The sequence below is a fragment of the Plectropomus leopardus genome, chromosome 4, assembly GCF_026936395.1.
Source record: "Plectropomus leopardus strain MGB_pleo_1.0 chromosome 4, ASM2693639v1, whole genome shotgun sequence".
Taxonomy (NCBI): Eukaryota; Metazoa; Chordata; class Actinopteri; order Perciformes; family Serranidae; genus Plectropomus; species Plectropomus leopardus.
Genome location: NC_142179.1, coordinates 1,944,140 through 1,967,140, shown reverse-complemented (window position 1 = coordinate 1,967,140; position 23,001 = coordinate 1,944,140). Strand labels below are relative to the sequence as shown.

Sequence of the window (23,001 nt, the reverse complement as noted above, 5' to 3'; positions counted from 1 at the left end):
CATATACACCATATATATATATATATATATATATATATATATATATATATATATATATATATATATATATATATATACAGCATGCACATGGAGTAATTGTACTAGTAAAACTACACTTCAGTAGAAGAGACGTGCCGTCTCAGTAAACCTTTTTGTTCTCGCTCTCGTTCAGACTGATGAACTGACTGTGAACTTGTTATGGCGTTCTCTCCTCGCCGCCCATCATTCAAACGCACTATTCTGTTACATCCATCGCTGTGTTTAGACAGCTCCGCTCTGCCGGACGCCGTTTCCACTGAAAACTGCTGAGGGCACTTTTTACTATTTTGCTCCAACAAAACATCTCCTTTTTTGTGAGTAATTTTTTTTCCAAAAACCTTGATTTCAAACATTTTTATCCTTTAAAAGATAACAAAAAGCGTATCAACAACATACCAGTTTCCTAAATTCTTCTGCATTTGATCTGACTGTAATTCGGAGAGATTAACTCTGAGCACATTGTCTGAGTTTTCATCATCACAAACAGCCAGAAAGGTCAACGCGCCGTAACAAACTTTTGGACTACTCCTCAATAAAAGCATCACACTTCATGAAGACTTTTGATGTTAATGTGCGCGTTTGTTTCCAGCACAGCTGCGAGTCCAGCTGAGGACGGACCACACAGCGAGACCGCGCCGCTGCTCTGTAAACCGCCACCCGACAAACCTCTGCAGACAAGCTGAGCCGCCTCCAGCTCCTGGTTTTGGTTTTATGGTACTTTTACCGTTTAGTACATCACACAAGACAGACACAGACAGAAAATATGATGAATATAGTGGAGCATTTAGCAGTTAAAGAGTTGGAGGAGACCAAAAACTGAGCTAAAAGTAGACTGGAGACTTCCTAGTAGACGGGTTGTACGCTCAGTAACAGACTTTCTGACAGGGAACTAAACAAAAAGAGAAACTTTTCAATTCTCTCTTCAAAGCCAGACCTCATTGCCAAAACAGTCATTTTACCTCGATGAGCACAAGAGCTGCTGCTCCCTCTATGGGTCGTTTGTTTCTGTTATCACGTGATTTAGATAACTTTTGCTTAAAGTTCAACTCCCCAAAAGACAAGGCTGTCTGTTTGTGAAGTAGTGAGACTTGGATTATACTGCACATGTTGTGTGAGAATTTGTAAATGTATATTTTTATACAGTTCAACACGTTCTAATCCCAAGTCGTCACATATTGCCGCTTTGTCAGCGGACTTCCACGTCTACATATTACGCTCAAGGTATCCTTTTGCATCTGCTGTTGACGCTCCAGGATGCCGCCATCGTGACGTCAACACAAGCACATGGTGGGATGACGCTGCACATGGTTATGTTCAGGGAACAAAAGCACGTGCAAACCAACGCCGGGACGTCAACAGACGCACATGCTGGCGCAGATATAGTTTGGTTTAAGCAAAAAAGTCACAAAAGGTGAAGAAAAAAACATCACATTCAGACGGGATGCAAAACCTGAACTCACAGGTGTAAATCCATCCACCGCCCGTGTCACCCGCCCTATAGTAACCTCCGTGCTCCTCATATCACATCATTTCTAGCAGTTTTTCGAACTGATGTCACCAACGTGTGTATAATGCAGAAACAACGAGTTCCATCCGGCTGCGTCCTAAACTGTTGGCGTATCACGTTGCCATGGCAGGTGCCATCCAGCAGCATATCATGCAGATGTGAACGGTGGCTTTTGGCGTTGAGATCTTAGTAATACAACATGCTGTCAAAAAAAGTTAAGATTGTATTTATTTACACAAAGAATAGTGCAGAACGCTGTAAATGATAAATACTTTTTTGGTGTTCTTAAAGATGTGAAATCGACTTTGAGCTATCTGTGATTTAACTGAAAGTTTCTAGAAATTTTACTTCATCAGCCATTGAAGAAATAAATTACTCTGTAAAGATACTGTATATATTGTCTACATTAAATATTATATAAGACAGTTTTCGAGTTTGTGTTGATTGTTGTGTTGGTGTTGTAAAGTGTCGTCACTCTGGGAGCATGAATGTCATGTCATTTGTTTATTTATGTAATTCTGTACATGAAATACTATAAATGAAAATATTGGAGACCGCAGGAAGAGTAGCTACTGTTTAAAATAGAATCTCGTTAATAAACAAAAAAACATTACTGCAAAAGCGGTAATATACGGAGCACGAAAGGGCGGATGAGAGGCCTGATGGAGGGATCCAACAAACCCCGGACTTTCATGAGGGAGTCTGGTGTTTGCTTTCTGTCTGAGCGTTATGTTTTGTTTTTTTCTAAGCATCCGTGCCTTTGTCACGTAATCATAAGCATGTGCTTTTGTTGACATCCTGACGTCAGCAGCAGCAACCCAGAATGTCACTATCGGGCGTGGAAGGATACACTGAGTAATATGCAGACATGGGAGTCCACTGACAAAGTGGCAATATGTGACGGCTTAGGATGAGAACGTGCTGAATGTATCTGCGTCATTGACCTTCAGTCAACATGGACATGGAAGCGGTTTCTAGAAGTTAACTCAGGCCACGTTTAGACGAGAACGACCCTACTGAAAACAGAAAAGTCTTTCCATGATAACATAAGAACGATCCTCGTGTGCACACAGATCTGCCAAAAAAACAAACAAAAACGCTGTAGTATGCATGCCAGGCCAGGAGTTGGCGGTGTAACACCACGTGCATTTGCAAAGCTCGGCCAAGACGTCACCGTTCTCAAATCGCCGCACTGTCACTTTACGCGGCGACAGAAGGGTGGCGTTTTCAAAAGATTACACTCTTGGAACCCAGTTTCAAAACTGTGTTTTCAGGCCACCAAAACGCTGTTATTAAACCAAACTGCAAAAAAAACTTTTCATTTCATGCAAGAATCGTTGCCACAAGCGTCCACTTAAAATGTTTGTGATGTTGGTTAAAGAATGGCGTTAATGTACGTCCTGCAGGCTGCGACTCGATTTACAGCAGCCTGTCTGACCGTGTGGTTCTCATCCACACTTGTTGACATTTTTCTGGCTCTGAGACGAGAAGACGACGTCCACATCTTTAATTCTGCTGACTAAAATCTGTTTTTTAGTTGTTTTTTAGTTGAAATCAGCTGGCAAAGAGCTGAACATCAGACGTGACTGAATCACTGACAGAAACCGCTTCAGCTTTTGGTTCAGAGGAGCTGCAGGTGTTTGCTGCAGCATCAAACTTCTGAATAAACAGAAAAAAAACTTGTTCTCGTCTCGTGGAGCTCAAAACAATTCAGTCAACTAAGAAAAGTTGTAAAATATGGTGATTTAATTTTACAAAACAGGACAAGATTCCCCGAAACAAGCAGGAATTATAGATTTGGACTGTTTCTGAGCCACTGTCAGGCCCTCTGTGTGTGTGTGTGTGTGTGTGTGTGTGTGTGTGTGTGTGTGAGCAGTATGAGCATGTCAAACATGGGTTCATTATCCCACATTAAACATGGAAAACATGGCAAGTTGTTTTAGAGACTGGAAGATTCAGCAGCTGGAAACCAGCAGACAGATGTGTGTGTGTGTGTGTGTGCGTGTGCGTGTGCGTGTGTGTGTGTGTGTGTGTGTTTAAACCAATGTTATTAAATCACAATAAAACTGCCAGCTGACATTTAGTCCAGATATAAATTGTAAGAATTGATCTCTTTTTCCTTTTTTTATGCGTATCAGAGCAAAAACTCTACCAGACGTCGATAATTTCCAGTCAAATGTTTTATCTCTCTAACAGAACTACACATAATTTTTATTTATTTAATTTGAAACTCTTTATATTTTCCTCTATTTGTTGCTCAGTAGTGCAGCAGATAAACTGATTGGAACATATTTCCAAATCAGCTTAAACTTTATGATCCCTAAAAAGAATAAAGTTGTAAATTAAGTGCTAATTTTAAGGTTAAACTGTAAAAAAAAAAAAATGTTTTAACTTAAAAAACTGTTAGTGTCTAGGCTGTCTTAAATATTTGAATTTGAGAAGTTATAAAATATAGATGTTTTGGGGTGTTTTCTTTTTAATCTATTTCTCATTAACATTCATCGTCTGTCTGATATGTTTTTGCATCGTTTTATTTCCTCTCAGATACGATTCTTCTGCTTTGCTTTGTTTCTAAAAGCACTTTGTGAACTTTTTTTTAATGGTGCTATTAATATAAAGTTATTATTATTATTATTATTATTATTATTACATGTGGGCATTAATCTGTCTCTCACAGGTCCAAAAACTTAATGAAAGTGCAACATTACATCACTGAAGTACACCTAACTAAAAAGGTCAAATTCTGATTTTACTGTTTAACTGTTTAATTTAATTTTATCTCCCTATATTGTGATAAATAATTGTTTTGACACCTTCTAACACTTCAAAAAGTCAAGTCACTTTTATGTTGTCCAAAATCACTAATTTGCTCAAAATTCTTCAAAATGTTTGTAAATGTAGTGCAAGACAATAAATCAATTGTATTTTTACCCCATTTTTCTAAAGTATATCAAGCTGACCCTTTAAAAATTATCATACAAAATCTGAGTAATTGTAGGAAGTATTTTATTATATTTTAATAATTTATAAGCATTAAAATTAGTTTTAAAGTGCGTACAATCAACTTAAATTATCATTCATTTATTTTGCTACGTTATTTTAACATCAGTGCATTTAAGTGAATATGTAGTTTCAATTATTCCAAATTTACATTAAAATGAATCATATATTTTAAAAAAAGTAACAAAAAAAGCTAAATATTCCTTTGACAGATGACTATAGTGGCAGAAATTATCATTATTAACACAAAAGTTATGAAAACTAGCAAAAAAGTGTGCAAGTTTATTATCAGTATTATGATTATCATCATTTTTATAAGGCTATACTACTACTAATAATAAATAATAATTATTATTATTATTATTCTAAAAATGTATAAGCTAAACTTTTAATCTTTTCTGTTGTTGCTCATTGCCACCTTTCCATGTTTTATGAAAAAAAAAATTGAAAAACTTTGTATTTATTTGTCAAGTTGTTCATGAAAAAAATAAATATAATAATCGCACTTATGTTATTATTGGTTTAATTAATAATTGAGGTCAGACAGTGACACATGAGGGAGTGCAAAAATGCGTGTGTGTGTGTGTGTGTGTGTGTGACTGCTTTATCTACACCCCCACCCACCCACGCACCCACACACGCACACGCGCGCGCGCACACGCACCCCAGAGACCTCAATATGGCCGTGTTGGGATGATAAATAGCGGGCTGGTGGCCGGTGGATCGATCCCCCTCCCTCCCTCTCTCTCTCTCTCTCTCTCTCTCTCTCTCTCTCTCTCTCTCTCTCTCTCCCTCCCTTTCTCCCTCTCTCTCTCTCTCTCTCTCTCTCTCTCTCCTCCACAAACACAAAACTATATACGGCAATTAATTCCTGCTTGTCCCTCCATCCCTCATCGGCCCTGCCGGCGCGTATCGACGCAGATTACTGCTGATGGTCCGTTTTATCACCGCGGAATATACAGCGAGGAGCGCCTCGTAGACACACACACACACACACACACACACACACACACACACACACACACACACACACACACACACACACACACAAAGACAAACACAGAGGTGTTTAAGGATCGCTGCCATAACGCCAGAAACCAAAAAAACAGTCCGATGAACTCTAAAGTTACAAAACATTTGTCAGCGCGTGAACCCGCGACCTCATATTACAGCGTTATTATAGGTTTATTTTGGGAGGATCAGATGAGGATTATGAGCTCGGTGACACCGCTGTAGCGGGAGAAAAGCACCCCGTTTAACAAAATATTTTAAAGAAGAACAAAAACGACAAATCAAAAGACCCACAGTCCTCTCAAAGGTCCAATACTAAAGAAATATTAAACAAATATGGGGAAATACATCAATAAAATGATATCTATAATAAAAGGCTGTTACTAAAAAAGAATCTCAGCATGAAACAGAGTCCACTTTAAATATTTTGGAGATATTCAAGGAACCGTAGCTGTATTTATATATCTTTACAAATACCGTGAAGTCACCGTTAATTCACCTTCAGGCACAGAAGACACACTAAACTAAAATAAATAAAAATCAATTAAAACAAATTTCAAATTAAAATTAGACTGACAAGACAATCCTGATGTTAGAAATAAACGCAAACTCAAAAGATGGAGAAAATAAATATTAAAACCTTTTATATTATGATGGTAAAACAGATATAAAATAATTAGACACTCGCACCTTATGCATAAAAATGATCCATCTTTACGGGTATTTTTAGCTTCCGATCTCACAGTTATACATGTATTATTTACCCGTACAACACAAAGAATAAATCAATATTTTAAAAAAAATAAATATAAAAAAAATATAATAAAAAAGTATGAGGCCTGTCGGAAGGTGTTGAGCTAAAATAAATCAGATATAAACGGGCACAAAAAAGTTAAAATATTGTTTTAAAAAGCTGCTAAAAGAAAAAAATTCCACCTTAAAGAGTCCAAACTAACAGACACGAGACTTCACTTTGATGTCCACGCGCGCAGCGGGAAGCGGAGCAGCTCAAACCGGGAGAGTTTGGTGCCGTTTAACGGAAGAAATAACGGGCCGCTGAGCTCTCCACGTGCGCCGGGACACGCCGACTTCACTGATGAAACGCACCTCAGAGATTTTAAACAAGACAGCGGTGTGTTCGTGTGTGTGTGTGTGTGTGTGTTCGTGTGTGTGTGGACAGATATTGACATAGCGCCGTCATGCGTAAAAGACGCGCGCACAAACACACACGCGGACTCACAGCAGATATCAAAGTAATGAAAGGAGTTTGATCAATTTAATGCGAAATAAATACGCGTTTTTTTCTTTTTTTGTGCGTTAAAAACGGAAAATAAATGATAAATAAAATACACAACACTGTAATATAATTGAAAGTACTACTACATAAAGGCCTATTCAAATTTAGCGATTTCAAAAAGAAAATACTGTTAAACGCTTCTGACGATCCGTTTGATTTTTTAACTACAGAAAGTCTGAAATTAAAGTAATACGTAAATAATCGATCGCTTTAATCGGAGTTTAAGAGATTAATAATAGCGCACGCAGCGCACACATGAAGGAAACACATAATGAGCGCGAGGACAGACAGGTGTAAACTCTGATTTCCATAAAACGTGAATAAAGTCTGGTGAATATTAACTGTGAGCTGCGGCCTCTGCTGCTGTGTGAGGGTGTGAACCCCGACCAGGCTGCTGACCTTTGACCTCTGACCCCCAACACCCAAACTCTCCTCCTCCTCCTCCTCCTCCTCCTCCTCCTCCCCAACACTGCAGCTGTCAAACCAACTGTAACATCTCACACAAAAACTATGTTCAATATTGTATAATAATAATGATAATGATAATAATAATACATTTTTAAGTGGGAAGAACTAACTTAAATTATTACTCATTTTGAGAGTTGACAGTTTCTCTAGTTTTACCTTTCTGTGGTTTTATTGCCTTTTTAAATAGTCAGTTTTTTCTTCTTCTTTTGTCCTCTCTTATGCTATTTATGCTATTTTGTTATTTATTAATATTTTTATTTATTTATTGATGTGCAGCACTTTGGTCAACTCTGCTGTTTTTAAATGTGCTTTATAAATACATTTGGATTCTCACCTTTTCTTATTTTACATCAGTGATTTAAAGGCTGACACTGTGGGGCTTCATGTAAATATACAACAAATATTTTTTAAATGCACCATAGACGCTTTGTGAAATACGATAAAAAATATTCAGAAATATTTCTGTGACTCGATGGAATCAAATATTTTAAAAAATTAATTATGCATAAGCATTTCTTTTTAGAATATTACATAAATTTCATACAGAAATAATCAGTTTTTGTCATTTTATTAACATAATTCTGTATTACATATTTAAATTAATTTAGTAATTCTATAAAAAATTATTTCAGTTCAATTACCTATAAAAACTCATTATGAAACTCGCTTTTCAGTATCGTTCACACAATATTCTTGCAGAAATATTAATACATTTGCTGCAGCAATTATTAGGTTACTAAAAAACATCTGAAAGTCCCTGCATGAAACAACACTGTACACTAATTACAATTATTAGTAAAATATTGTAGAAATACTTTCTGTCGTAAATCCTATTTGCACAAACTTTGAGAGAATATATTCCTAAAATTTTGCACGCTTGAATTAAAATGTGACAGCTCACAGCTGAGCACTGCAGAGAGCAACATAAAAACCTCAAGAAATATTATTTATTATAAAAATAAGAATATCAGGAAGTTTAGGAGACTGAACATGTGGTGCACGAGGTCAAAAGTCACTGATGAGCTAAATTATCGTAAAAACACACCTTGAATAAACTCCAGTGACAGGCCGGAGGTGTGTGTGTGTGTGTGTGTGTGTGTGTGTGTGTGTGTGTCTGTGTGTGTGTGTGTGTGTGTGTGTGTGTGTGTGTGTGTGTGTACGTACGGTTGTTGAGCTCTCCCGTGTGGTTGCTCAGCGGGATGATCTCCATCCTCTGCTGTCCGTACAGGTAGTAGTCCAGCTCCTCGGACGTCAGCTTGAACCTGGTTGATGCTCCTTTGCTGCCTTCCTCTCCTCCTCCTCCTGCTCCTGCTGCTGCTCCTCCTGCTCCTCCTCCTCCGCTGCTGCTGCTCTTCACGCTGGACGACACTACGCTGACCCCCCCACAGCTCTGCTCCTTGGCCGGGAGGAGAAGCCCCGCCGCTGGGTTGTGACCCTGCTGGTTCTCCGGAGGAACCACCACCACAAGGTCGCCTCCTCCTCCTCCTCCTGGTCCTCCTCCTGGTCCTCCAGGCCCGGCACACACCGGAGCCAATGCCTGCCCGAAGAGTGCGATCTGCTGGGGGACGGGCAGCTGGGAGATCCCTGCCGAGGTGGAGATGGAGATGGAGGAGGACGGGGTGAGAGCTGCAGCCACCGCCGCCGCCGAGGAGGAGGAAGCTGCAGAGGAGGACGTGGAAGAAGAAGAGGAGGTGCAGTGCGTGGAGGCCAGGAGGTGGGTGTGCAGGCGGGACGGGCGCAGGCTGTCCATGGGGATGGAGAGGCGGTCAGGTGGAGGCGGCGGGGGGGCCAACGGAGCCTTCAGCTGCGCCTGAGGGAAGAGCTGCTGCCAGTGCTGCAGGTAGGACGGGTCCACCTTCAGGAAGGCCGAGCCGCTCGGGTCGCCCGGCTTCAGCATGGCTGCCCGCCGACGGCTGAGGAGCAGAGAGGAGGAGCTGTCAATCATCAGCATCACAGGAGGGACACATGTACGGGACACACACAGCGTCAAATCTGCTCAAAGACGCAGGCGGCGTGTCAGATTCACCACATGTGGGAAAAATCTGCACGTTTTACAGTGAAATTTATCACAGTTTAAAGACAAAATGTCACATTAAACGCTGTATTTCCACAAAATAATCACATTTCACGGAAAAGAATCAAAAAACAAACATTAATAAAAATGTGTTTGTCTTAAATTTACTCTAAAGGTGTCTGAGCCGATATTTCAGCCTTACACTCATTTTTTGGTGTTTAACTGAGTCACATCACACCTGATCTCCACCTCTCTCACAGGTTTTACCGTCTTCTCACTTCAAATGTTAACGCAGAAAAAAGAAGCTCGAGAGATTTTTGCGAATCACATTCTGTTGTTTTAAATTGACATGAGCGCAGAAAAAGACACCAAAATTCAACTTTACATGTTACAGCCACTTTCTCCTCAGCAGGTTTCCACTGAAATTCTCCAACTCGAGACTTTTGGTGCATCTTAAAAAAATTTAAAAATATGTAGATGATAGGTATTTACAATATGTTTTGCATTAAAATTAAGTTTTAAGGTGTTAAATAGAGTAAATTAAATCTATATGAAAGCATCAAATTAAGCACATCAAATTCTCTTAAGTTTTTTTTTTTTTTTATTTAAATCTTGAATCTACTTTTTTTTTTCACTGAATTTAAATTTTAAGAATTTAGCCAGTCTGATTCCACATGGTTTCCCTCCAGTCACCCACCTTGACTTAATCATTTAGGCTTAAAACTGAGCTTGAAAAGAGACTTTAAATTTACATTTGTGGCAATAATTCCACATAAAAGAGTCAGACGCTCACCAGTTAACAGTGAATTAACCTTCCAGGTGTTTGTTCAGTCTGATACGCTTCAGTGTTGCAGGATTTCACTTAAATACAGATTTTGTTCTGCAAAGAAAGTGAAGGAACTCTGATGTGTTTCTGTTTAAAACACCAGTTCAGACAGTTTGGAGATTATACATTACTTTGAGGTGCAGACGGGTTGTTTCTGTTCTCATCTGCATCAGTGTTTCACCTCCAAAAATGACAAAATAAATTTGTTCCCATTATTTCTTTTAAAAGCATTTTTGTTTAAAAAGTAAATTATAAAGTATTTAAGGAATCAGATTAATTAACTAAAGCATAAAACGGAGATATTTCTAGAAAAAAGTGTCATTTAGTTTCTTTTCACCTTCGTCATCTTATAACTGAGACTTGCATGAGTCTTTCATTTAACATCCTGAAGTGTTTTTATTCTACTTTTCTCCTCATTCGGTCTAAAAAAAAGCGCAGTTCAGTCTCTTTTCGGAATAAAAAAACGTGACTAAAAGTCATTTTTTAGACATAAAAAAACGAGTGTAAACTCTGCAGCCAATAAAACCCTGAGCGTAAACTGCCTTCAGCCTGGCTGACCCTCCGCTTCAGCCCCGCTCTGCTCCGCTGGCTCCGTCTCCGTTTTTAGCGCGAATTTTTACGCACGCCAAGCGCAATAAAAACGCACCAAATAAAAGCAATAAAAAAAACACGCGCTCACACTCAAGCACACTTTGGATTAGTTTGATATATAAACCAGAAAGTGAGTAAAAGTTTCATCGGAATGAATAAATGTGTCCGGGTAAAGTCCAGGTCAGATCGGCGGTGCAGCGGGCTGTCCGTGGCCGAGCTGAGGCAGCGCCGGGCGGGCAGAGACGCGGGGACGCTCCGCGGAGTTTCCCGGGATGTTTTTCTCTCTCTTTTTTTAATGTTAAAGTTGCAGCGCGGGAAAGGCTTACTGCTGTCAGAGTGCGTGCGGCTCCTGGGCGCTGATTTCCGGGCAGCGGTGGAAGGTCTGTCCCTCCTCCGGGCTGCGGTGAACCATCGAGGGGGAGCCGGGACAGTTCGCTGCGTCCTGCGCGTCTCCGGAGCCAAAACTACCGAAGCGGCTGCTGCGCGAGCCTCTCTCTCTCCCTCCCTCCCTCCTCCTCTCCCCCTCTCTCTCTCACATCCACTTGCCCTCTCCCTCCCCTCTCTCTCCCTTATCTCCCACAGTCTCTCTGCCTCTAATTCACACGTATTATTTCTCTCTGGGTCTGTTTCTCCTGCACACTCCCACACTTTCTCCTCTTTTTCTCCTCATCTTCAAACTCTCTCCCTCCCTGTTTTTTGTGTCTCTCTCAACCTTTGGCTTTTCTGTTTCTCTTTTTCTTTCCATCTCTTCTCTTCTTTTTCCCCACCAAATTCAGCTCAGTTTAATTCAATTTAACCCCTTGAAACCGGAGCAAATTAACTTGATTTCTTTCAAAAACATTAGCAACAGGAAAAAAAATAACCCAAAAAGACCTGAAAATTAGGATGGTTGGTTAAATAAATGAATAAATAGACAAATAAATAAAGAAATGCATAAATAAATAAATAAGTTCTAAACAAACGACAAATGATTTGGAAACTGTGCTGAAAATTATAATTAATAAATGTATAATTCATAATAAAAGTAATTTCATTTTTGTTATTATGATAATTCAAAATATAGTAGCTTTTTTTTCTTTTTTCCCCCTACTTCTTAAAAATAATTTTCTAAATTTGCCAATTTCTTAAAATTTTTGAAATATTTCTCACCAAATTGCTTTTCTCCTTTCACTTGAAGCCGTGTCTTTGAAAGAAATCACATCAAGTTGCTCCGGGTTCAAAGGGTTAAATGATCTTTATTGACGCTACAGATGTTTGGTATGTTCAGAGGAACAAAGGCTGAATGTAAATCTCTCTGTGTCTCTTAGTTTCATTGTGCCACAGCAGAAAATCTAAAAGGCTGTCTGTAAAGTGTACATGATCTTTTTATATTTTTATTTTATCTTTCGTATTGGTCGATGCATGTCCAAAAACATAAAAGTCTCTCCTCACACCTTACATGTAAACAGAAGCTAGCACAACAGTCACTAACACGTTTATCTGTGTTTCATGTATTCTTCAGTCTAAAAAGCACAAATGAGAGATGTGTTTTATACTGCTGTAAACCCTCCGGACTTACTGCCACAGGCTCCATAACGGCCCAGTTTTTCCCATTTATCACAAAAAGTTTTCACGGTTGCATGAGGTGGTATTTTCAATTTTTTTATTTTCAATTTGGAAAAAAAGCCACATTCTGCAAAACTGCATTGGAAACCCTTTTTTGGCTTTTCTAGGTCACATGACGCTGTGTCTATGTGCTCGTCAGTAGGAACTGGCTCCCTCATGATGCAGCAGGAGCTACAGGAGCTGTTATTGCATCACATAACTCTGAGAAAGTTGAGCGGATCATCAGAAAGTTTTACATTCACAATTCCTCTGTGAAATCGTGGACTACATCTCCCAGAAATCCCTCATACGTGGCCGCTCCCTCGTATAAGGGGCTCGCCTTTCCATCATGGCTCCATAACACGCCTACGTGGCCTTGGATTGTAAATAATGACGGCTAGTGCGGCGGCTGCAATAGAAATAAAGCTGCTGATGTTTGAACATCCATCGCCATGGTTACTGGGATGTTATCACCAGAGAAGTCGCACCACATCACTCAGTGGAAACGCAGTCATCTCGCAATTGTGTTTTATCGACATTTCAAAAATATGGCTTAAGTTTTGCACAAATCTGTCTGCTCTGGACCACTTCCTTGTTTAGTCCCCTAAAGTATTGATCACGTGATCGCAGCCTTCCTAAACAGGTGGATTATGCACATATTGCTGGCAAATGATTACAGGGGATTTGTACGAATTTGGGTGATTTACTTTTCGTAGGAAAATGTGCAAACAGTTTATTGGAACAGTCTACAGAGTGAGAACGTGCTGCGAAAACATTTCGCGGACGGTTCTGGCATGCTGACGTTAGAACTGTGTAAAATACCCGAATCTCCTGGCCCGTAGAGCAGCGTACACAGAGATTCACGGCAGCCGAGTGCGGCCGAGCGAGTAACTTCCGCCTACAAAACGTCCGACTTCCGGATTACCGCCTCGCTAGCTTGAAAGGCTGTTTCAAAAATTTAAACTGCAGTTCTTTTAGACTTTTCAAATGATATCGAAGCGGATGGTTTTCATCTAGATAGTGACAGAAGACGTTTCGCGGGGGTTTTGACGCTCACAAAAAATGATTTACTGATTTACAGACGTCTCTTTCCAGATGTGAGTGAGTGAGGCTAAATTTTGCATCAGCGCATGGCGCACTTCTCGGAGGTTTGAGAAACCAACAGCTAACAAAGGCCTCGTACGTATTTTAGGGTACGTATTTTTGGAAACACAGATTTTCCTTCTCTAGTCACAAAAAAATCCAGTCCACACCAAAACACAAATGCAGCGATGTAAAGTGCACGCCAAAGCAACAGTTGGTGATGTAACCTCTATCGTAAGGCCATGTCGGCCAATCAGAAGCCTGAAGTCATCACTCGACAACAACAACAACAACAACAACAACAACAACACATTGCAGGACAGACACACACACTGCCTGTGTGAGCTGCTGGTCAGCCGCTGCACATCTACAGAAACGACTGCTTTTTTCCCGTGTGCCGCACGTGGTTGTCGGCAGACGCTGACAGTAAAAAATTGTTTTGATAATTACTGTAACCTTTGATTACAGTTTCAGTGTTTTTATCTGTCACAGAGATAAAGAAACACAAATACACTCACACTTCCCTGCACGGGTTTACGCTTACACAACATGAGCACATGGCAACCGACGCAGACGTCACCGTTTTTCAAAGAGGGGGCGACGACCTAAAGCGGAAACTTTGAGGCGAAAAAAGGGGGGAAAAAAATCAACTATAAAAAAAATATATGTTTAGTTGTTATTAATTACTGCATCTCAAAATCGGTGTTTAAAAAAACAATGTAATACTACTGTTGAATAAAATGACAGGAAATGTTTATAACAGAGGTTATAATTATTACTAATAAAATAAGGAAAGTATATTAAGAAGCTGTATGTTTGATTTTTTTAATTATTTGCCATTATAATGTACATGTAATTAAAAATAAACCGCAGCAGGGGGTTCCCACCAGAGGCTAATGCACTTTGGGGATGCTTGGCGTGGCAAAGTTTGGGAACCGCTGGATTAGGCAACAAAGTCACGGATGGTTAGTTTTTGGCAAAACAGACACACGGTGAGGTGTAGAAAAAACAACACACATGGGACGTGAACTCCACCCAGCTCCCCTCCCACCCTATACGCACACTCACGCTCCTTATATTACGTGGTTACCAGCGACGTTACTACCCGAAAGCATTTCATGCACACGTGATCGAGTGGTGCCGCCCGTGCACGTTGCACGTGGACGTGCCCGGTGCTGTCCGCCAGCATATAAAAACAACTGCTGCTTCTGTCTCAGTGCGTTCTCATCTTACGCCATCAAACCGCGCTGGTTGGACGTGGAAGGTAACTTATAGCGTCACAGTCGTACGCCGAAAGCACTGACGGAGCGGCGCGATTTGACGAGTTCGGAGTGAGCTCACTATGCTGTTTTTAGAATAAGTGGGTTGGCCAGTTTTGGTTCCAAAAATGTTCTGACAATGACACAATGCAACCAACACAATGTTTTAGTAACGTTCTCAGCAGCAAGTTTCTTTTAGTTCCCAGAACGTTCCTCTTGAAGGTAACATTCTCCATCTACATCCAAAAAAAATCTATTATTTTATTAATGACATATCACATTACATTTTCATTAAAAAGTTCTGCAATCACAGTTGTCAATACCATGCTCTGAATGTTGCTTTGAAAATGTTCTTACTTTGTTCTCATGTAACATTGTGGGAACATTTTATAAAAGAACATTTTATGATCTGTCACCTCTAAACATCACCAAAAAATCCTCAAAATGTTGCAGAGAAAACGTTACGATTAAATCAGCATTTAACCTCACAGGAACATTACCTGAAATGATAAACATCCTCAAATGTTTTCTTTACAACATTATTACAACTTGTAGATAACATCAGCCAAAGTTGTGGGAACGTTCCCTGCTGGGAAGCACTACATTTATATGGGAATCAAACAGCGGGCTCCTGGGTAAAAGTCTGGGGTTTGTTTGACCAGCCGCCTGTCAGCAGTCATACAGGGACTTTCCAGCTCCTTAAATTACATAAGGCGGGTTCCCATTAACCCTCACACTGTGCGAACTGAAACTGCGAATACAAAATACGCCTAATGAAAACATGTCAGTTCAGAAAAACAACTAAACGTTGTTATTTGTTGTTATTTTTTGGCTCCGGAGTGAGACGGAGTCGATTTTTACACCAGAAACAAGTTTGCTTTGATCGAGACCGGCTCGGCTGTTTGGTCCAGACCGTGATCAGAAGGACGTTTCACGCCAGTAATTTTGGTTTCGGATTACAGATAGCGATAACATCGTGCTACCGAGAGAAGAGCGCCATCGCTCCCACAACCACGCGAGGTCTGAGCTCAGGAGAGGTGAAGTTGTGGCGTTTTGTGAGGACGTTTATTATTTCTGTTCATTTGTCTTCTGCAGAACTTTGAACCGCTCTGTCAGCGTTACGGCCGCGACGATCATGAGCACATTTATTATTATTATTACTGCTGCTGGTGTAGGTGGTCGTCCTGCTGTCAGCTCACCTCAGCGGCCTTATCAACCTCTCACTTCAATTCACAGCGTGTGTGTGTGTGTGTGTGTGTGTGTGTGTGTGTGTGTGTGTGTGTGAGCAGATAAGACAGATTACAGCCGAGCTCATTGTGTTTCTGGGTCTGACTTGTTATCCACGACCCCGAGCTTTCCCACCCGTCTGCTGCTGCACACACCACACACACGCATGCACGCACACACACACACACACACACACACACACACACACACACACACACACACACACACACACACAGAGCCAGGCATGTGAAACATACAGTACGTGTGTATACATCAGTCATTGTAAGCTGCTGTGGATAAGAACATCAGCTAAATGCCTGAAAACTTAAGTGTGTGTGTGTGTGTGTGTGTGTGTGTGTGTGTGTGTGTGTTGTTATGACTGGCGTCGCCCTGACAGGCCCCATTTGTCATCCTCGGGACCTCTGGTGGATTGATAACGAACAAAAACACAAACATAAGCGTCTGAAAATGAACTCTTGTCGGCTTAGAGCGACTTTTTCAGCGCGGAGGAATGCGGAGCAACAACAGGCCGTCTGATTGGCCGACGCACTGGTGAGGATTGACGGCAGCCAATAGGGAATTCGCAGGGTTGAGGGTTTGAATCTCGGCTCCTCCGGTAGCTAATTAAAGCTTTTTTTTTTCAGCTTAAAGACTGTAAGTTAGTTTGATGTTACTCTAAGTTCACTGTGAGGATTTTTAATGTGTTATAATAAAAAATGTACTTATTTACAATGTCAGTGTCAGAAAATGTCAGTTTTTATGATTTGTAGGAAAATGCATGAGTGTGAGTGGTAAACTCCTAAAAACCTGCTTTTACAGGATTTTTTTTTTATTATTTATTTACTTTTTTAATAAAGCAGATGTTTGTCTGGTTTCTTCCTCAATTGATCTTTTTTTAAAAAAAATTACACACAATGTTTTAATTCATATTATTGTTGTTTTTATTGTGACAACATTTTTGTTCTGACATTTTAAGTGTTTTTAAAAATGCTAGACAAGTGTAGTTTATTATGATGATGATTTATTATACGATTGCTATTATTATTATTAATATTATTTTTGTTATTAATTAATTGATGTATTTATTTTGACAGTAATAATAGATTTAGTTTTGTCCATTGGTATAGACAGAGGATCTGAAGGAGTTAATCATGTTCCTGTAAGATTATTATCATTATTATTATTATTATTTATATTTTTATAACAATAAAACATTCATAAAGGGAGAGATTGACATTTAAAGATCTCTGATGTGATCTGTAACACTTGATGTTTGGTATTATCATTTGTTTAAATGTAATTTTGTATTTATTTATGTGAAACAGACGTTATGGGGTGCAAGACAAAATTTTAAGATTTTTTTTCTGCGAATAAAGCAAAATCAAGTCAAATCAGACTGGTTTTGACACCAATTTCTGCTGATGTCAGAATAATGTTTTTTTTAATTTTTAACTTCAGCTCTGTTGAAACTGAGTTTGGAATAAAAAAAATAATAATATTCTGCTCCTCAGAAATTGAAGAAGTTCAACAAAACTTTTACAAAAAGCTGTCAGTCCTTTTGAAGAATCCCAAACGTACTGAGTCGTTTTGCGTCTGTGTTCGTCTGTGATTTTACTGTTTCTTTCCTGCTTTAGGCCGTTTAACTCCAGTATTTTGTGCATCACAAGTGCTCGTTATCTTTTAGTAATAATGAAAAATACTGATTTTAACGGAGAAACGGTGCTGTGCAGAAAGTCTGCAGGGACTGAAACTTTAGTTTAATGTACTGACTCAATAAATGTCTCGAGAGCGGGGTGCAGGAATCTCCTTTTTTAGGAAGGAAATGTAATTTAGTCCAGACTGAAATATCTTTAATGCATCACTAATAATTTTAAGGTCACATAAATAGTTTCTTAATGATCAGCAGAAAACAAAACATGAGATATATTACCTCTTGTTTCCTTTCCTACCCTCCACAGATAAATCTGCCGCTTAAATCACGTCCATATGTTTCTGTATAAATGTTTTTTTAGGTATATTATTATATAATACACCAGATACAAACTAAAAACTGGAGTAAATCAGACATTTAAGTTTATTTTCACACTTTATATTAAATCCTACAAAAAGCATATTTTTATATATTATCCTATAAAACACAACTGCTCTATTTTTAATAATATTAGAAAAAAAACCTCTAAACTAATCAAAGAGGTTAAAAGCTCTTAAAAGTTAGAGCATTTCTCAGTAAAATCTGTTTTTGAGCATCTTTATTATTATTCTCCTGCCAACTATAAATATGGTAGTGCAGATATGTGTCTTTAAAGTGAATAAAAGTGAGTTATTGTCACATCAAACAGCTGATTCATCAGAAAATCACCATGAAAATTAAGAGGAAATAAAGAAAAAAGATAAATACAGTATTTCTGTTAAGCTCTTTGTCTATCTATGCTGTATAAAAAATGTTTTATTTTTATAATATTATAATAATACATCACATGCAAAATAAAAAGTCAGACTTATTTAAAATTTGATTGTCACATTTTGTATTAAATCCTTCAAAAAGCACAAATTTATATATTATCTTAATAAACACAACTGTCCTAATTTAAATAACATTAAAAAGATATCTCTAAACTCATCAATAATCAACTAATATGATTATAAAATTGAATAAAGATATTTATAGACAACTAATACAAGCAGGAGAAGCTATTTATTTGAACAGATGACTGAAACATGAATTAAATGAGCATTTACTCGTTTTGTTTTCTTGTTATTTTAATGTTTTATTATTATTTATTTATCTAAGTTTCACCCTTTTAAGGCTGCAATCTTTATTATATGATGCGTTGCCTTTTTGCTGTTTTTTTAAATGACCTGAGTGTTTTAAATGTGCATTATTTTTCCACTTCATCATCGTCATCGTCAGTCTATAATTACAGTTCTTCTCCATATCGCTGCTGCTGGAGACAGAAGGAGGGAAAAAAAGAAAAGAAAAAGCAAAGCGCAGAGCAGGAGGAGAATTAGGTGTTTTCATTCATTGATTAATGGCTTTTCTAAAGCAAAGCACATCGGAGGAGCCGGCCGATCAATAAATTAACTGCCCAAATTCATCATTTTCTACAACAAAAGCTAATTATTTAGACGGCTGCAGGAAAAGAAAAAACACAATATTAACAAGAGTTCATTTAGCAGAGCGGTGTATTCCTGCATGTGAGAGCGCAGCAGAGCGGCCGCTCGCTTTCAGCGTGAGCTCGCACAGATTTAAACTGAGAATACTGATCTTTAAAATGATGCAAACAGACGGAGGTTTACGCTCAGCTGCAGGGGCGCAGATAAAGGGGGGCTGCGTGGAGGTCCTGGGCTCCACAGAAACCCTCATATAGGATGTTTTTTTATGTATGAATGTAGTTTTTCCAGTAAACGTTTGGGTCCCTGAAATAAACAACAGACTAACCGTGAAGCAACATGTGTGTTTATTTGTTTTATTTAAAAAAATATGATTATTTGTTTCTAACAGTGATGCACGATAATGACGATTTCAACCGATACCGATAACTGATGATTTCCAGCTTCTCGTGGCCGATAAGATACCGATAATTTCTTTTTGTTTGTTTTCATTACCTGAGATGTGGTGAGTACAAATGAATTTAATTTGTACATTTTCATTATAAAAACATTTCAGACAAAAAGCTGGAAAATCACATTTGTAAAATAGTCATTTTCAAGAGCAAAATCAATTTCAATTTTTATATTTCAATATTTTCATCATGTCCTCTCATTATGTCCCCATCTCACACACACGGAGCAGAAGGAGGGAGGGGGGGGGGCGGCGCTTGCTTACACCGGCGGAGACACCAGCAGGACCACCACCAGGTCAGTGGAGAATGAGAATGGAGCAGACACCGGCGGAGACACCGACGGAGACACCGGCGGAGAATGAGAGCGGAGTGGACATTTGGAGACACTGGTGGAGAATGTGAGCAGATCGGACACTGGCAGAGACACCGGCAGAGAATGAGAGCGAAGCGGACACCGACGGAGACATCGACGGAGACACCGGCGGAGACACCAGCGGAGACACCGACAGAGACACCGACAGACACTGACAGAGACACCGACAAAGACACCAACGGAGAATGAGAGGGGAGTGGACATTTGGAGACACTGGCGGAGAATATGAGCAGAGCAGACACCGGCTGAGACACTGGCGGAGAATGAGAGCGGAGCGGACACTTGCGGAGACACCGACAGAGACACCGGCGGAGACACCAGCAGAGAATGAGAGCGGAGTGGGCATTTGGAGACACTGGTGGAGAATGTGAGCAGATCGGACACTGGCAGAGACACCGGCAGAGACACCGACAGAGACACCGACGGAGACACCGACAGAGACACCGACGGAGAATGAGAGGGGAGTGGACATTTGAAGACACTGGCGGAGAATATGAGCAGAGCAGACACCGGCTGAGACACCGGCGGAGAATGAGAGCGGAGCGGACATTTGGAGACGTTTCTCGGATTTAATATTTAGGATGTTGTAGGACATTTCTGGATTTTTGGTACATTTATGGGATTTGGGGATTTTTCTAGACTTTCAGGACGTTTTTAAGATACAAGGAAGTTTCTAGGATTTTAGGGTCTTAGCTTGGACCTCTGTCGGGCTGTGGGGGATCCTCCACTGGCACTTTTTTGGTCTATTTTGATGCCGTCTTATGCAGTCTGGCACCTTAAAACAATTCCCAGTGTGAAACACTTCATTTTTATTGTCAATAAGAAAATGATTGGGGGGCCACCAGGCTCCCTGTCGGGGGCCAGATTTGGCCCGCGGGCTGTAAATTGAGCACCACTGATTTAGGGTTTAAGGGTTTTTTTCCCCACTGTGGGACTAATGAGGCCGTGTTAGTTTGAATCTATAGGCTTCGTTAGCAAACAGCTGATAGTAATTCAATTAAAACCTTTGCATGTCCCTTGTTCATTTACACACACACACACACACACACACACACACACACACACACACACACAGCCCCCTGTAACCTTGCTTGTATATATAAATAAATATATAAATATATGGGTTTACAGCGGTGTCACTTTCATTTACATAGGAGCATGTTGTTAACGTCCTGCTTTGACATTCAATTAAAACGTTTACATTTCTGCTTAATTAATTCAGCGGATGGCGGGAAGAAAAGACGAATGGACGTGCTGCTTCGACAGGAGGCCGATAACCCAGCGTGTGTGTGTGTGTGTGTGTGTGTGTGTGTTAAGGTCACGGCAGGCTGACTATTATAATTCATCTCTATAGACATGTATTCAGAAGGGACTTATATTCTCTTTTTCAGCTTTATTTTCTGCAGCTGAAGCCGAGCCGAGCTGTTTTTGATGCAATAAAGAGTTTTTAAAGGTGTAACACACTGTGTGTGTGTGTGTGTGTGTGTGTGTGTGTGTGTGTATGGACTTCATTATCGCTCTGTTTATTGTTAAAAACTAACCGCTGCAGCTCGTTATTGATCTCCACATGCTGGAAAATGCATTTGTTTGTCAATCGGGAGGAAAAAAAATTAAAATCCACAAAGCTGCTGGACCATATTCCCGTTTTGATTTTAAGTTTTATATTATTTCCTTATACATTAAATATATAATCATTTGAAAAATATTCTTTGTGTATGGCCTAGTTATTTTCCATTAAGACACAATATTTCTCCACAGCAGCATGGGGAGCGCTCAGAAACACCATTCAGACCTTCATGTAGGGAAATACAATAACTTTTAATATTGTATTTTGTATTTAATTTAATTTGTATTTAATTTCCTGATAATTGCCCAGAAAGTTCCCTAAAAAGAAATATTTAATCTGTTCCAGAAATTATGTTTTAAAACAATAATTTAGTTTTGTTCATTTTGGCAGCCCAGTCACTAGAAGAAAATTTTAGCATTTTTGTAAATTTATTAAAGTCACATTCTGACATAAATCTACAGCATTACTTGTATGCTATAGAGCTTTTTCTGTCTCCTTAATAAAATAATAATAATAATAATAATAATAATAATAATAATTATTATTATTATTATTATTATTATTATTATTATTGTTATTGTTATTGTTATTGTTATTATTAGATTGGAATTTAAAGTATTTCTTTTATTATAAATAGGTGGAAATTATTATTATTTATTTTATTTTTTATTATTATGTTTGTTGATTGTATGATGGTGCTGGTGTAAAACTGCATTTTAATTGTTTTAAAAAGACGTCACTTATTTAAATGGCAATAATTCTAACACATTCAGACACACATCTGCAGCATCAGTTGTACGCTGTGGACCTTTTTCTGCATCCTTAATAAAGTCATTATTATTGTTACTATTATATTATTATGATGATGATGATGATGATGATGATGATGTCTGTAGCTTGTATGGTGTTTCAGGTGTGTGCAGGCTGACAGGTGTGACATTCAGCTGTTGTTCCTACAAACGATCAAACACACTGATGTTTGTGTTTCTATCAGCTCAGGATGTTAAAGGCCCATACCTAACACGACTCATAACCTTTGTTTGTCCACAGAGAGCTGCTGTTGTTGTTGCTGTTGTTGTTGTGCAGCAGGGAGGTTTTTTTTTAAATATTTATTTATCATGAGACCGCTGTCAGGGCCTCGACCCACAGGTTGGGAACCAATGACTCAAAGTAGCTTTGTAGTAGGTTGTTTTTTCTCTGACTTTTTTAATAGAGTTGCAGGTTCAAGAGTTGTTTGTTTTTAAATCTCAATGCCGGGTGAAACTTTTTGCAAACAGGATAAATCTCTTTTGATGCTCAATATTTACAGGAAATAAAAAAGTTCTTTTTCATGCATTTTTTCTTTTATTTTCATCTTCTCTAAACTTCAAACTTCTCTTGTTCTTTTCATCTCTCCTTTATTTCCCCTCATCATCTTCTCTCCTCATTTACTTCCCCGTCCTTATTTTTCTCCTAATTTGTATTTATTTCCTCTCGACTCCCAGTTTTCTCATCTCTTCTCGTCTCCTTCATCTTCTCTCCTGCTCGCTTCTCCTTTTTTTCACCTCTCCTTGTTTCCTCTTCTCTGTTTTATTGTTCTTATCTCCTCTCCT

The 23,001-nt window shown here is 39.1% G+C and overlaps 1 protein-coding gene across 2 annotated transcripts in view; it reads right to left on the bottom strand.

Annotated features, from left to right (window-relative positions):
* Nucleotides 1–11,325, bottom strand: part of prdm6 (PR domain containing 6) — a 118,790-nt gene extending 107,465 nt beyond the window's left edge. For both annotated transcript variants that reach the window (XM_088076243.1, XM_088076242.1), the window contains exons 1-2: nt 11,080–11,325; nt 8,487–9,235 (exon numbers count right to left, since the gene is read on the bottom strand). In XM_088076243.1, coding sequence (XP_087932369.1) covers nt 8,487–9,219 — 733 coding nt within the window. In that variant the 5' untranslated portion in view covers nt 9,220–9,235; nt 11,080–11,325. The remainder of the gene's footprint in view (nt 1–8,486; nt 9,236–11,079) is intronic.
* Between the last annotated feature and the right edge of the window lie 11,676 nt (nt 11,326–23,001).